The sequence below is a fragment of the Monopterus albus genome, unplaced genomic scaffold (genome assembly GCF_001952655.1).
Source record: "Monopterus albus unplaced genomic scaffold, M_albus_1.0 scaffold36.1, whole genome shotgun sequence".
NCBI lineage: Eukaryota > Metazoa > Chordata > Actinopteri > Synbranchiformes > Synbranchidae > Monopterus > Monopterus albus.
The window spans coordinates 1,589,423-1,606,051 of NW_018127916.1; the positions used below are offsets into that span (position 1 = coordinate 1,589,423).

General features: G+C 39.6%; 2 protein-coding genes across 2 annotated transcripts in view; both read right to left on the bottom strand.

Moving 5' to 3' along the window:
• plch2b (phospholipase C, eta 2b) overlaps nucleotides 1-4,651 on the bottom strand; it is a 9,037-nt gene extending 4,386 nt beyond the window's left edge. The window contains exons 1-7 of the mRNA XM_020597970.1: nucleotides 4,324-4,651; nucleotides 3,311-3,457; nucleotides 2,229-2,472; nucleotides 1,938-2,067; nucleotides 561-731; nucleotides 386-479; nucleotides 29-238 (exon numbers count right to left, since the gene is read on the bottom strand). Of these exons, the coding sequence (XP_020453626.1) occupies nucleotides 29-238; nucleotides 386-479; nucleotides 561-731; nucleotides 1,938-2,067; nucleotides 2,229-2,472; nucleotides 3,311-3,457; nucleotides 4,324-4,651 (1,324 nt within the window). The remainder of the gene's footprint in view (nucleotides 1-28; nucleotides 239-385; nucleotides 480-560; nucleotides 732-1,937; nucleotides 2,068-2,228; nucleotides 2,473-3,310; nucleotides 3,458-4,323) is intronic.
• A 1,859-nt stretch (nucleotides 4,652-6,510) lies between these two features.
• The window catches only part of skib (v-ski avian sarcoma viral oncogene homolog b), a 30,804-nt gene continuing 20,685 nt past the window's right edge, over nucleotides 6,511-16,629 (bottom strand). Inside the window, 6 exon segments of the mRNA XM_020598071.1 lie at nucleotides 6,511-8,587; nucleotides 8,700-8,930; nucleotides 9,031-9,305; nucleotides 10,345-10,589; nucleotides 10,699-10,802; nucleotides 11,027-11,140. Coding sequence (XP_020453727.1) covers nucleotides 8,366-8,587; nucleotides 8,700-8,930; nucleotides 9,031-9,305; nucleotides 10,345-10,589; nucleotides 10,699-10,802; nucleotides 11,027-11,140 — 1,191 coding nt within the window. The 3' untranslated portion in view covers nucleotides 6,511-8,365.

Genomic DNA, 16,629 nt, shown 5'->3' on the forward strand with positions numbered 1-16,629 from the left:
TGTGAGTTGAAGCTCGGGTCCAGCGGGCCCTCCCCCTCCACACAGCGACAGCCAGCCTGGAGAACACAGGCGTACATTTCCACTCTAGACTGAGACAGCAGCTGGTCTCCTGTCAGGTAGGTGTTGTGTGACGTAGCAATGAAGTAGTTACACAGAGGCTGCGTCATGTCCTGATTCACCTGATTGTGTTCAGGGTTGAAGATATCACCTGCAGGACTCCGCATGTAATTGGTAAAACCTTAAGGAATAAAGGTTCAGACCAGGTGTTTTAATTGTATGTCAATGTCCTGTCTGGTCCTAGTGACACAGGTGATGTTAGCGGTGTTTCTCAGCGATCATACTGTATGTCTTATTAAATATGCTGTCATAAGAAAGCTCCCCATACCATCAATACCCAGCACCATACGCTGCAGGTTCTCAGGACATGGCTCAGACTTGACCACTATGTCAACCAGATGTTCTCTGGTTAGGCCTTGCATCTGTAAATAAAACAGCATCAGGAAAGTCATTTTTTGAATTAACTGATCCAATCCTGATTCTTTTTACCAGGTTTGTTGTACCTTCTGTTCATTCTCCAGAAAGCATGCAAGGTCGTGAAGGTCCATGACTTCTTTCTGATTGCTGTAGGAGATCATTATCAGGTAGAGGTCTCTGCGTGTGGAAATCATCTTATAGAATGAACAGAATTCTTCGAAGCCCAGAGAGCCCTGGTTCTCATCTGTGTCTGCTTCCTACAGATAATGACAAAAGTATTTTATGAGCCAGAGATAATTCACTCACTCTGTGTGATTTTAGATAACCACCCTGCCAGAGAAAATACTGTATGTGCCTCCTTGCGAGAGATATACGTCTACCGTAGTCAAAAGTGATTGAGCCTGTTCACAAGGAGTCCTCATCAGCAGGGAAGGACAGTGAGTTACTGAACTAAAGTCAAAGTGCAGTGCAACTAAAACCATCTGTTAGGCAGCAGCCATATGGCCTTCCTGTGGCTCTCCTCTGCCCTGTCCTGCCAAAATACTCTTTATGATCTCTATACTTGTCTGCTGGCCTCATCTGCATCCTTATGTCTTACTGATTCTCTGACAAATGTGATGTAAAGATCACATAAAGAACAGGCCTAAGGAAGCATCAAGGATTTCCCACGTTTAACCTTTTTCACAAAAAACAACAACCCTTTTTTCACTATTTCAAATGCCTTCGTATTTATTTTTTTCATCCAGGTTCTTTCTGTTGTCAGTTTGTACTCTGAGGAAGACTACAAGGCCAAAACATCAGTGCATTATTAAATAATTTAATTATCCAGTCTACAAATCATGTGTTAATCCTCTCCTGCTGATGCGCTCTGTTTTCTCAGATTTAAAATCATCCTGTATGCCATGCTTTGCTATATACAAACCTATTTGTTTTCAGCCAGGGTAGCAATGCGCACGTCTCTGTAAATGCCGCTGCCGGCCTACTTGTTGGTTCGTCCCTTCAGTCTCGACAGAAATATTTCAACTATTAGATGGATTGCCATGAAATTTTGTGTATATTCATTTATTTATTATTCCAATAAGATGAAACCCTTTCAACTTTGACAATTGCAGTTGATTGACCATGCATTAGACACCAACATTGTCACAGTAAGCATGTTAGTAAGCTGACAATAGCATTTCACACATAGCACAATTGTTGCTAAATATAGCCTTAGAGAGCTGGCAGAATGGCTGTTGACGCCTAGTCTTGTTAATTTATTTTTCAACTAACATACATTACTTGAGTAGAGCCATTAAGTCAGCAGTTTTTCTAGTTAGTGTTTGCAGTTTTTATCACTACTACAGTGTATTAATGATACTAGATTATGAAATATACAAGATCCCAGAAGTAGCTTTGATGGCGTGTCATGTATATGAAATTTATGGCAGCTTTCACGACACCTTTGTGGAAGTGAGCCTTACTTGAAACATCTGCCTCACTTTCTGCTTGGGTAAATTTACATTGAATTTGTGGAGCAGCTGGTGAAGCTCTCGCATGCTTAAGGTGCCATCTCCATTTTTGTCAGCATCAGAGAACGTTTGCTGTAACCATGTAAGGCTGCAGTTAAGGAGGAAACTAAAAGGATCATGATCAGGTCCTGTCAGAGTATTTTCTTGTGTATGTGTACTATCACCTTTAGGCAAAATCATCAGGTGAATGTGAAGTGATATGTTTGTAATAGCTACGTCATTTGGAGACTGAACAAAGGATATTGATCACGGGTGCGTTGCCTCCGGGCCAAACTGTCTTCATCACTGATACCAGCCATAAGGTATTTCAGTCCAGTAATCCAGGTGCGTGCCTCCTCTGCATTGGTGGAGACCAGGTCCAGGCACTTTACATGCTCCCCGTGGTAAATGCTGAAGCAGCAGTTTGGGTCAAAGCAGGCGTCTGCGTAACGCCTGAAGAGCTCTGACTTTTTCCCCTCACAGACTTCATGGATGGAATCAATAGTTACTGAAACAGATGATCAAAACAACTTATGATGATTCAGAGATTTCTGCCATTTTAAACTGTTTGTATCAGTGGTTCCAGTGACTGTCTATAAACTCAATTTGTACTGAACTACCTGAGAAAATTTCTTCATTTATTTCAGATTGCCTTTATTATTTGTAAACCCTTTCGGTCCCTTTTAGATTCAAGTACGTATAAATTGCTGATTTTATTTTTCTGGCTAACACAGCTGCTTGAATATCATGAAATATTTAATGTGAAGATTTGCCTTCAAACAGTATGATGAATAAACACATTTTAGGAAGGCCTAGAAAAATGCTGAGATAAAATACATTTTACAGTAATTTTATTTATTTATTTCTCAATTTATTATAATCCAATCAGTGAAAATCTTCATAACCAATAAATAAAACAGGCAGGTATAGTGAATTTTCTACAGCATCTTTCCCATTAAGTATAAACTAAATCTTTATATGCAGATATTGCTTTTACAACCATATCAATATAAAAAGTGGGGTTACTACCAAGTGTGATTTTGCTCAGAAGAACCAGAGATACTGATATGTCAACAATAAGTTAATGAGTAAGTCTCACCTAAACAGGGCTGGAAGTAAGCTTTCTGTAGCCCTGCTGAGAGGAGGCTCATTTTATTCTTCTCCCATCCTTTGATAGATCTATTTTATCTATTATTGATGGTGATTTTATAATAATTACTCTCTTGCCATGTGATCAGTGCTGTAAAATCAGGTTTTGATGGTTACATAAAAACCATCCGCATGAGAAGAAGCTGGTAATTATACTGTACATTCAGTTCTATAAATTCCAAGTGGTGATGGCTCACTTTTTGCCTTGTCATGTTTTTTGGAGGGCCGCCACCGAATGCAGGACTTGTGTTCATCCAGGTAAAAGAAACGGACCAGCCCATTCTTCTTCCCCTTTAGTTTGGTCATCTGAGTGCCGGCCTGCATGGTGCACATGCACCTCTCCACTACAGGAGAGCACACAGAAACACATTATTTACCAAGGATCAAGAAGGTGTCCCTTTTTTTTTTTAGTCAAGCTTGAAATCCGCTGGGATAATAACATTGTCATTTATTTGCTACAATCATCAGAGGAGTCGATTCAGCCCATGTTTCTTACATCACTCACATGAAATGACAAATGCCGGTGCCATTTTATGAGTGATTTAGTCAGACGTGTCTTATGAATATGACAATTTTTGTTGAGATAGTATATTAGTACATGTGTCGTGATTTTGTTCAGGAAGACATTATGACAACCCTAGAGGGATCCCTGAAGCAGCCAAGACAAGTAGCAGTTTACCATCTTGCTTATGAGATTATAGCCTGCGTCACACTGGGATTTAAGCAGCTGTATACTGTATGTGTTAATAATAAAAAAGCACAAGATGGAAAAGAACCCTCTAAATTAACATTGTCTATAAAACAAATCCCTCAAATCTTAATTGCATTCTAGTGATGTAAACTGCTTCCCCTAGCACAGCTTTACTGTAACATTCAGGTCATTCTTCTTAATTGTGAAGTAGTGTGGTTGGTTTATGTGCGGCGAGCAGGTTTGTAATCTGAAGCTCAGATACATGTGATGCAGCCTGGCACATTATTCAGGCTAATCCTAAAGGATTGTCTACTGTCCATATGCCCATTATCTACTCACAGATCTCAGTGCTTCTCTGCTCTGTTATATATTGAACTCACATATTTCAGAGGCCAACTGCAATAAAATAGAATTATTAAAGCTTTTAAATTACAGGTCCATGTATCACATTAATGCCATATGTGTCTTGGAAGAGTGTTTTAAAGCAAATGTATTAAATGAGCAATCAGTAAGTCTTACCAAACTGACCCAGTCTCCATTTAGGCTGTGCAACCATGCTACCACCAATCCAGAAAAACTCCTCTGCAAGTCTGGAGATGGATGCCTTCTGCCAGCGTTTTGGAGAGCTCATAATGGATGGGGTGGGCGAATTCAAGGGGTTCAAGCTCTGTTTCACCTGTTGAGAGGAGTCCTTAACTGGTGAGGAGGAGAGCATCCCTGATGACAACGATCCCACAGTGTGAAAGGTGGAATTCTTAGGAGACAGAGAGGAAAAGGGTGGGCTGCTATTCAGCCCTGGCGACGGAGGTGCCATTGTTGTGATGATGTTCATCCCTGAACTGGACATTTGGGTCCAACTTTCCTGTCCCATTCATACCACATGAACTCACCTTCCTCCTCACCCTATTGGGCTCTTCTGTGACTTTAGATCACGGTTTCTCTCATGCAGCTTGCAAAATGTCAGCATGTCCTCTTTTTCCAGTTCAAGTCTTCCCACATGCAATCAGGGGACAATCTTCCTATCCTGAAGGTTCATTTCTCATCATCCTGTGTCCTGTGATCCAGTGTGGCAGCCATAGAGTCTTCTTAAATTTATTTATTTTTTTGCATTGAGAGAAGGCTTGCAGGGAAGAAATGTGCACCATGTGTTGGTCACTAAATCTTCCTCACGCTGTAATCCTGGGGTGAGGCTTCAGCCTTGCTTTTATGAAGGGATTCTCTTGCAACGACTAAGCCTCTGAAGAAAAAGAGAAGGATAGGAAGGGTTTGCATATTAATTGAACTGCACTTATGGCAGTCCGAGTCATTACAGAATATAGAAAGACTTTTTAGACTCAATAAACTGTTAGGATAGGCACTATTAGGATTTAAAGTTGGACTCACTTGTGCATTTAACTATTAAGCTGGAAGGATATACTCTTCAGCTGTGTGTTATGATTTCCCCCTAGAGGCAACTGTGTGACATACAGTACATGTATACAAAGATGGGTGACATACAGTATAAGACTGTTTAGTAAAGTGTTTCCAGAACAACTTCAGTGTTCCTCTGTTGGGAAGAACAAAATTTCTCTCCCTATGTGTGTGTGTGTATGTGTGTGTATATATATATGTATATATATATATATATATATATATGCTGTCAATCGATTAAAATATTTAATTGTGATTAATCACATTATTGACTTTAGCTAACTCACAATTAATTGCAAATAATCACACATTTTTCAATTTGATCTGAACAGTGGTGGAAAGTAACAAGTACATTTATTCTTAAAATTTCAAGGTACCTGTACTGTATTTTTGCTTTCTATTACTCCATATTTTGACTTCACTACATTTTAGAGAAAAATATTGTAGTTTTTACTCCACTACATTTATTTTATAAGTTTAGTTACTTTTCATGATGAGATTAATAAAAAAAAAAAAATAATACAGTATAATTATAAAACTTCATTGATCTGCTTGTGGAAAATTCACAAGCTGCCCAGCAGTATTTCAAATTAAATGCATATAGAGTAATTAAAACTAGTTCCCCTTTACCACCTGCAACATTAAATGTGATGTACACAATAATGCATCAATAATTATAATACAATAATATGATATACAAGAATGTGAAATGTGCCATTTTGTATAATCAGTATTTTTACTTTTAGCACTTTAAGTATGTTTTGGTGCAAACACTTTTACTTAAGTAACATTTTGAAAGCAGCACTTTTACTTGTAACAGAGTATTTTTGCTAGCTTTACCCAAGTCAAGGATCTGAGTAGTTCTTCCACCACTAAATGTACCTTAAAGGGACACCTTAACAGAGGGGTTCTCTTGAGAGAACCATGTCAGGGCTTTGAAGCTGAATTTAGCTTAAAAAAAAAAAACAATCTTTTTTTAAGATCAATTTCTGCTGCTCCCACTTCCTGATTTCCCAAATTACGGGGTGAGCCGAGGGTCAAAATCACAGAATGTGCGTGAGTTAATCACGCCTAAAAAAGCTTTAAAAGGAATTTGCATTAAATCGTTATTAGCACATTAATTCTAACAACCCATATTGCATACATACATTAATTAATTCTGCTTTAGATTTAAGTTGAAAGGTTTGGGAACCACTGTTAAATGACAATCCATCCAACAATTATTGACATAATTTAGTCTGGATTCCATAATGCCTTTGTGGTAAAAGTTAAAGAACACTAATCTAAACACTGTAGAACTGATTGAGATTTTAATGGGTATTATACAGGTTTTGCGAAAATAAAAAACATTGAAACAAGAGGCAGGTGAGACCCCATTTCCAAACCAATACTACAAGAACATCAGCCAACAAAATGGATATTGCTATTACACTGTACCCAACAAATACTGAGCAAGGGTATTATAATGATATGACATAAAACTGCTTCTTGTCTAAATATATAAGAGCACCTAGGTTCGAAACCACGAGACGGTGTCACTTCTACTCTATCTGACGAGGGAGTTGGAGGTGCAGGGAATAAAACCCATTTTTAGTTTTTGGTCTGTGCCGTAATATGTACTCTATAATTCATCAAATAATAAAAAATCTTCTTAGATAAAATAAAAGGACAACTTATAATATTCTGTTCATGTGTCAAACCTACAAAAACTACTGACAGGTCAAGTTCATGACTACTGACAGTTCATTGTTTCTGGTAAATGCCCTGTGAATGCAAAGATACTGATGGGATATGAATGTGTAGTTTTGCAAATCCAAATATAGTTTCTTTTTTGGTTTCAAGTAAGAGCAAAAAATAATAATATTCATAATCAGTTTAAGTCTGGAGCAAGCAAGCATACCAACAAATATCTTATTTACAATATTATTGTATTTACATCAAAGGATAGTAAGTGAACGTGTGTTTAAATTCAAAGTTCATGTTAATTTGTGAAAAATGTAAGAGGGGGTACAACGCAAGGTTCTTTTCTTTAAAAAGTGCAATTCCTTTTCTTAAAGTAAAAAAAATATATATTCATATTTTGTATATATGTAGAAATGTTGTTCATATAAACAGCATTTGTTGATTCAGGAGCCCTAAAACAGTGCCTAAAAATGAAAGCTTTCTGTCGATAGGCAGCAAATTATTACAGAATATAAATTATTTCACAATACTCAATAGAAAATCAGAAGTACCGTGTTTCAACAAAAACAGACAACTATTGAAATGTTTTTTTTTTCTTTTAGAAGGGTATTTCTAGACTTATCTGCACTAAAGTGGGCAAGAATATTTACTATTTATCACATGTTTTGGTTGCAAAAATATTACTGGAAACAATGCTCAAACAACAAATAAACTTGCATCATAATATTAAAAAGTAACACTTCCATAAAATATCTAAGCGTAAATCAATAGTGAACCTGAAACAGCCTATGCAACCTCCATTACTTCAGGTTTGTAAAATACAAAAGCTAAACAAGCTGGTATACATGCGTACATGTTTGTACAGTATATGAATGCTTTTTCTTACCTGTGCTGCGCAAGCAATATTTCTTAAAAAGTACATCCTCTACACAGTTATAAAAAGCAAGCTGATATTAAAAGTAAATAGTGGTAAACTGGTGTCTCTTGTTTCCAGTGGTCTGCAGTGACACCTATGAGTGTACCAATATTTTGTGGCACCAAGAGTTTCATCACCTGCTCATGTTTCACCAGGCAGAACACATTACTTCCCTTCATATTCAAGTAGTGTTATGTGGCTATATTTGTACATCTTTGAATAGCTTATACCAAAATAAAATCCTTGGACAGCGTCAGGTGTCTGACCGAGGGCTCTGACATCACTGGAGAGATGTGTTCATCACCGAAGAAGGCTTTCTTAGTTTTACGTTCTTACGACATGCTACTTTCCAGTTCATTTTGTAAAATACATATATTTTCATAATAATATCGAATAGCATCATATCATATCATATTATATATGATCAAGTTTCCTCTACATGAACAACTTTGCACTTTGCTGAGTCTCTTTTCCCTCACAAGAGGTGCAACACATTCCTTAACCAGGCTTCTTTTATTTGAGTCTTTTTTCTCCTGTTGTGAATGTGCAGGTTTAGGATCCATTGGTGTTTTGTGTGGTCTGTCTTTGTATGTCTGTGTTTGCTTCCTTGGAATCTCCAGGAGCGCTGCTGTCAGCCTTCAGCGCCAGCTGGGTTTGCAGGTCTTTGACAGCACTCTCCAGGCTCTGCCGAGCTTCTCTCTCCTGCTGCAATTCCTGTCTCAGCTGCTCGCGATCGGCTTCTGCTTGTTGTAGCTGCACATGCAGCTCTTCAATCTGCGCAATACAACCAAACACAGACAGCAGTCGATGAATCCAAAAAACAAATAATGGACAGGATCAAAAATGTATCTTTTAGGAATTGTGGTTATCTGTCGAGACATGTTACCTGAGTAGAGTACTTGACCCGGAGATGCTCAGCCTCACAGCCTTTGTCACAAACTCGCAGCTGTCTCTCCCTCTCCAAGTCTCGTTTCAGCCGCACACAAGACTCCTCTGCGTCCCTCATCTTCCTCTCCCAATCCACACGAAGGCGTTCAATCTCCTTTCGCAGGTTGCGCTTGGCTTCAATGGCCTCACGAAGGCGACCTTTCTTAGCCACTTTCACAAACTCCAGTTCCTGTAAACATATAAGTCATCTCATCTTTAATACAATTATATTAACCAAGAGAGTCATTTCATTTTTATTATGTAGTATTCATAAAAACAAGCTGTGATACCTGCTGAAGGCTGCGTTTAGCTTGCACAGCAGCTGCCAGCTTCTCCTCCTGCTTAACTCTCATTCTGACAATCTCCTGCAGGAGTTTTTCCCTGGCTTCTTTGGTGTCCAGGCCCGCATACAACATCTGTCTGAGGGTGTCCATCTCTGGGCAAACGGGCCCTGACAGCCAGGCAGGTCCCTCCTGAGCTCGAGCAATGGTCTGAGGGGTCAGAGTCTGAGGCACACTGGTGCAAGCTGATGGAGGAGAAGCCATCGAGGAAGCTGGCACTGGATCTGAGGAAGACAGAGGTTTAATAAATAGTAGCACTGTGGCTGAATTGCAAGAGGATGACTGTGTTCATTCTCAAAGAATAGATGGGCTATCAGCACACCTCAAGAAATAAGAAATCATAAAAACTAACAGATTAGTGACATTCGCCGTATGTTTTCAGGTTTTAAAATGAATGTTTTCTTTGATAAAGCAGCGGTTCTCTTTAGCTATTTTCCTGTTTATGTATAACTTTCAGTTATTTCACTATTACTTTTAGCAGGCTGTTTCAACTATTTATCCATTAATTTTGAAATGTTTTTGAACTTTAACTGATTCATTTGAGCTATTTTTATTATGTTTTTTACTTTTAGCTGCTCCATTATTTCACCATTACTTTTAGGTAGCTGTTTCAAATGTTTAACCATTACTACTAAAGCTAAAGCTATAGCAATCCATTACAATAAAGCAGGTATTTGAAGAGTTTGTTTATTGTTTTAGCTCACTATTTCAACTATTTATACATTATGTTTTAGCTAGTTGATTGTTTATCCATTTCTTTGAGCTGTATTTAAACCATTCATCCATTACTTTGAGCTCAGTGTTTCAACTAGGTGCTATTTGGATGCTATAGCTGACTCAATATGTACATATATATTCATTAAATTAGTCCAACTGCTCACCAGTCTTTCCACATACCCCTTGGTAACTGCGTAAATACAGTACCTCTTGGTTACCACTGGTTGGAATCACAGCATCCATATAGAAGCTGTTTTAGAGTTGAATGTATCAGCTAGAAAACTAAGCATGAGCACTTTTTTCTACTGCTGCTCTTGTAAGACATTAGAAATAAACAATATATACTACAGTTGAAAAGAATAACTTTGTGTTGGCAGCAGGTGGTGTAGTTGCACAGAAATCACCCTGAACCAGTTCTACTATGGCTCACTCCCAGCCAGGCTCATTGTGTAATGAAAGTTGGAACATTAAAAATCTGATAGGCTGACTCTTGTAATGTTCAGTTGTTCTGGATTTTACAAACTCCAGATGAGGAGAGATACTCACAATCATCACAGTCATCCACATCAATCTCCCCATCTGTGTCCATGTTGTCGGCTCGGTTGGTGGTACTAGAAAGGACCAGCTTTGCCGCAGCTTGTATGTCTCCATTAGGCAGCTCTTGTGGTGACCTGGAAATGGTTGTGCACCCCCTGCCAGGAGTGTGACTGTCTCTGGGATGGACCGGAGGAGCCAGGGGAGCTAGTGTCAGATTGGGGGCTATCATCATCTCCTGATTCTTTAAGTAAGACCTGTGGAGGCAACAGAGATATATTTAAAGCATTTCATTGGTTATAAGTACAGTTTAATAAATACCATGTCTTTAAAACAGAAACTAACAGCTTTGCTCAGATTACTCACCTCTCCACCTCATTCTGGGTGGCTGGCTTCTCTTTTTCTGCTGCTTTGGGAGACCACGGGCGGAAAGCAGAGGGTCTCTGTTTCAGTTGGGCCTGTTTCAGATCCTGGAACAACAAACAAAGTAACAAACTTGGATGAACCCACAATAAACTACCACTAGCACATTAAATCAGCCATAAGGAACACATTCAAAGGCCCCTCTTTATTTAACATGGCCAAATGATGAGAGCTCATAACTACATGATAATGCTTTTACACCACATTTGACCTTTGTGCTTAACTGCGAATGCAGGTTCATGCTGACAACATGGCCACACAGCATACACACCTTGTGTGCAGACTTTGTCAGCGATTGTAACCAGTCAGGTTTCTTGTCTTTATCAGCTGATGGAGATTGTGATTTGTTGAATTTGGACCTTTTGGCTGGGACTGGGCTGGGGGACTGAGGAGAGAAGAGAGAATAGATGGTTAATCATCATCATCTGTGCAGGAAAAAATAGATATTACATTATGGAGTACAGCAGATATTTCATGAGGCCACAACTTCTAAAAATGATACTGTATGATTGTAAATGGCATTTTTCATGAGCAACACATGGATTTGTCAGAAGATGACTTTATGCAAAAGTGATAAAAAAAAAAATTTCAATCTTATAATACCTGCAGGAAAAGAGCAGACAGTCACAGAAAGGTAGAAAAAGAAAAGATGAAAAAGAAAACAGCAGAGAAGTCACAGAGAGGAAAAGAGGACAGAAAATGTGTCTGTGTTAACGTTCAGTCTCTGAACTTGGCATGTCTACATGTTCGTGTGTGTGTGAGCAGGGCTTTGAGCTAAGCAGACACTCAAGCTGGTCTGGCTGGCAGCCAGTAGGGCTACATTGCTCCCTGCCAGGCAGAAGAGGCGCCGTCAGGTGGAGCAGATCGACTCCCCGAACCACAGAAATATTGCAATATACAGACAGAAGGAGTCAGAGAAGGAGACGAATTAAGGTAATTGCACTCAGATCTTATAGACGTTCGAGTTAAAGTGTTCAGAGAGCATTGCATTTTAACTCAGGCCTGTGGGGTCATGTATCGCACTGAGCTTGGAAAGCCAAGGGAGAGAAGCATCTGACACAAAATACTGAATCTCAAGAGCCACAGATTGGATATATTGTATGTCTGTGTGTGTGGCAAGCTGCAGGCCCATGCAGTGAGATGGCTAACCTCCTTAGCCCTCAGGTCTGCACTTGTCAGACAGAGGATACTGTATGTTTACCTAGGCAGGCACAGAGCCAGCACAGACCTGCCTGCCGCTCTCTTACTCACTACTATGACATTCTGCCTCAAGGAACGGCAAATGCTCCCATCTCCTTGTCTGCGTGTGCGATTCAAGACAAATGTTTACTGTCTACCTTCAAAATTCTCAATGGAAAACACTCTTTGCGTGTGGTTGTGAAACCATAATAACTGCTCGCTGTAATCACCTCAAGGTGGAAATTAATGACAAACCTCATTTAGTATTACGTGAGAGGCCCGGCTGGTAATAAATCATGTCTCACAGCTTTTCTACACAATGTCAGATGCTGCGTGAGTGCATGCAGCTATGAGTGGGTGTCAGTGCGCGTGGGGGGGTGGGTGGTTGCGGGTGTAGACATGCATATGTGTGCGTGGGAAGGCTTGCATGTGTGTCTGGTACAGGGTGCTCATGGGTGGAGGTGTTAGTCAGGTCTGGCACTGTATACTTGAACTACAGAAACCAAATTGTGCCAAAGTTCTGAAAAAAAAAATGAGTTGACTAGTCAGGCTACAGAAAATTCTACAAATCAAAGTTTTAATGATAATTTATCAAGCAAAAACAAAAAAAGATTTAAGCTTCTCAAAAGTGAAAGATGACAACAAGACTGGTCTTTTTATTCTGAAATAGTTTTTGTGCAACATGACTATTGTGCAATTTATGCTCCTGTCCATAATTGCTGCCTTTATTTTTTGATCTTCATTAATCCATTTCATTATCAAGTATTTATCGGATTATATTTGCTTTCTCTTGTTAAACCTGCTGTCATATCAGATTTTTGGCATCTTGGGAGCAGTGGAAACAAGTGGCGAATACAACATTTATGTATTTTAAGATGAATCTGCAAACCTGTGGGAAAACCTTTGCATATTTACACACCCAACAGTTACAGAACAAGATAATCTTTCATTGGAAGCTGCTTTTGCATCCAGCTGGAAAATGTACATCAGTGTGAACAACTAAACAATGAGCTGAAACTTGCCTAAAAGCTTTGTAAAGCTGAGGGGAGCTGTGGATTCAGGTGATCATTCTCTGTGGGCTTCTCACTATGAGTAGCTCCTTTCACATTGCCACAATGTTTTCATATTCACTTGATACATTATTATTATTATAAAACTACCACGCTGTTTTAAAGCACTTTGATCAACATTTGTTGTGTTAAATTGGTGCTGTAAATACACTGACTCCCCTTAATTAAATAATTAATTTAAAAAATGATCAACTGATTAATCGGTAATAGAAATTAATCTTAGCTGCATTTCTCGTCTGCTGTCTAAATAATGTTTTGCCACCTTCTGCTTTCTATTCTGCCTCTTCAGCTGCAGGGTGTAAGCTGCATGAGGTGTATGTGCTGTGTTTGTCTGGACACTCCCCTTACATGTCCCTGACTCACAAATGTCTCCTCTACCTGTCTAACCAGTCATCACATTACACACACCCATTCACACACAGCACACTGTTTGGTTTTGCTACTGTAGGTTAATTCTTGTAACCCAGACCTCCTGCTGACTGCGTCCTGCTCAGTAATGGTGACTCGACCCCTCACCTGACTGACTCAAGGCTGGTGGTTTTTTTAAGAACTGCTGCCCTGGTGGAATCAGACTCTGTAATTACCGACATGACTGTTGTTTTCCTGACAAAGGATGTCTGCTCGTCAAATACTATTTCTACCCTGAGGTTTGCAGCTTCAGGAAGGCTATGAGCACTAGACATAATAGAGTCAGAAAACAGACACTCCCAGACACCACAAGGGACCTGCTGGCTAAATCTGACACTGACCTCACAGGAGAGCAGCCACACGGGCTTTACTCACCACCACATCATAGACATAGCATGGCCGCAGAGTCATAACACCCTTCTCACACAGCCTGCTGCCTCTCAGGTCCCACTGAGCCAGATGATAGGACATCCTTCCCTCCCTCTATCTCTCTCTCACCGCTAAGAGAGGGAGACTTCCTCTGAGGAGTTTGCTTTGGCTGAGTCCCCTGTGGGAACTGAGTCTTGAGTGGGAAGGGGGTGGGCCAGGGGAGCGGGACCACAGAGGAAGCACTGAGCTGAAGGAATGTATACTTGAAGGCCAAGTACAGCCTCCCCTTTAAGACTCCATTCAAGCATTGCCCTTTTCAACTCGCTATTGTATGATATTTCTTTGAGGCCCTGTAATGAGGGAGTGTTTCAAAGCAAACCTGTAGGCTAAACAGGGTCTAACAGCAGCTGGGCAAGAGTAGACATGCTTTATTTTTTAATTAGTGCCACATAATGGCATGGTAATACCAGGATAAGCCCCAATAATTTTCATGCTGGAACGGCAGATAATCACAGAGATACACAACACATCACAAACATATCAGTATCTGTTCTGAGAGCACTGCATTGGATCAGTTTGAAGAATAATTAGTCAGCATTGTACTCACTGGAACATGATCGAACTGTTATTTCACTTGAACATGGAGCTACTGACCACTGACAAAACCAAGACTAGAGTATAGTCTAACCATAAAAACATTCTCACAAACCTCTGATGCAGGTTAGATACCATCAGGATTTCTTTGCCCAGGTTTTAATATGTTTCCTGAGATTTCTCCATCCCAGCACAATGAAGATAAACAGACATTAATGTGTGCCTTTTAAACATCTAAATTTCCTCAGTATAAAGTACCTCCAATTGTAGCCAGAGACAAACAAGAAGGAGCTGGGGGAAAAGACATAGAAGAGGTAAAAGCTTGGGAAAGGGATGGAAATAATCAGGGTGGCTTAACCGGGTTACCACCTTGGCAGGTGGTAAGAAGAGCAGTTAAGGTGTGTCTGTTGCTCTCCATGTAGTTTATTACAACTTTATCTGCTTTTCATAGTTTTTGAGGAAACCAGCTAAATTGTAAACAAGCCAACAGTTCAGCCAGATTATGGAACAACATTTTGGGTAAACAAGAAAGCAGGCGCACATAATGTGTCACTGTGGAAGAAAAAGTGCAAAGGATCAAAGGTGAACAAGGGTATTGGTCTGTGAATATTTAGAATGGACACTTTGCATTTTAATGGTGTTTTCCAATTTTCTTAAACCTATCTGATCATCTGGCAACTGGTGTTATTACTTTTTATTTTTAGTCTTTCAGAGAGTTAGATGAGAAGACTGATACAATTCTCATCCCTGGAAGTATCTGAAGCTATAAACCATAGATAGCTATCTTATCTTATCTTAGTGTAAAGACCAGAAACAGAAGGAAGCAGCTAGACTAAGTAGGACTGCCTAAACAATGCTTTGGATTCATATTTACTTTATGGATCAAAATCTATAGTGTCTGCTGTGGTGCTAAAAAAAAAAAAAACAAAAATAACAAATAAAGCCCTCAAATTAAATTACTGAGAAACAAAACAATGTGGAGCACCTATCTAGTGAAGCAAAAATAGTTTCCCCAGCTGAACTTACTTGGGCAACAGTCATACAACACCACATGCTCCATGATAGCGTGGCATTAAGAAAAGTGCACGGCAACAAGACACAACAGTTTCAGATTACTGTTTCCTTTCCCCTCCTAAACCCCTGAATGTAATCCCCAGATCGACATGTGCTTAGTGGGGAGCTGTCTCACTCAAGGGCACACCAACTGGCACGGCTCGCTCGGGTAACAACCTTAGTTGGAAATGAGAGAATACTTGTTTTAGTAATCTGATCCCTGTAGCTTGGTGTGGACGGTCACAGGGATACCTCGAGCTCTCTATTCAACTCTCACTGCATATATTGTGCGGCAGTCCCTTGATTTATATAAAGCCCAGTGGTCACCTCATATAGGTTGGGAGGTGTCTGCCTAGAATATCCCCGAAACTTCATCCCTGTTCAACACAGATACAGTACAAAATCCCATTTCCCCTATTTAAATCTTATCTTAATTTATGGATTAATTCCATCTCTACTCTGTCCAGTTTGAGGATATATTATTAATGTAGCTGAACCATGACAGTACAGACACATACAGACAGGCTTGTCTTAAGATTGGCATTACAGTAAAGAAAGCTTATTGGATTGCCCTAATTGTCTCTTAGGATCGAGACCTGATGAGGTCTGAGGTTGATGCTGGATGAGCTGCAGGTCCTACTGGTAGAAAATATCCCATCAAGTCCACACAGTTCGATGTGTCCTGTAAGAACAGAGTGTTAAAACAGTCTTCTGCATTTGTCCATTCATAAAATGACACTCTCTTTCTCCATATGGTAAAATTCAGTGTTGTACAATCACAATATGGAAAAACATGCATCTCCCCTCTGTTGCTCGTCCTCAGATTTCTCTCCTTTACCCATCTATCTATCTATCTATCTATACATACTCAGGGCCTAAGGATATACTGTAGGGTGCCACATATTATTTTGGGTTTAATTTATTTCATTCAATGCAGTCAGACATTTCATCCAAATGTGAATGAAAACTACCAAGAAAAACAAACCTCTATAATCTTTTACTGACATGTTTCATTTCTAGTGTCCTCATCATGAAGAAAGCTGCTCTTGAATACAGTGGACTGCTTGTGTCTGCATGAAAAGCTCATCTCACTGGTTAGAGCAAACAAAACGGAAAGATTACTGTACCACCGCACAAGGAGAAACTGAACTCCGATTCAGGTCCAAACACGGCAACCATAATAATAGGATATATCCACCTG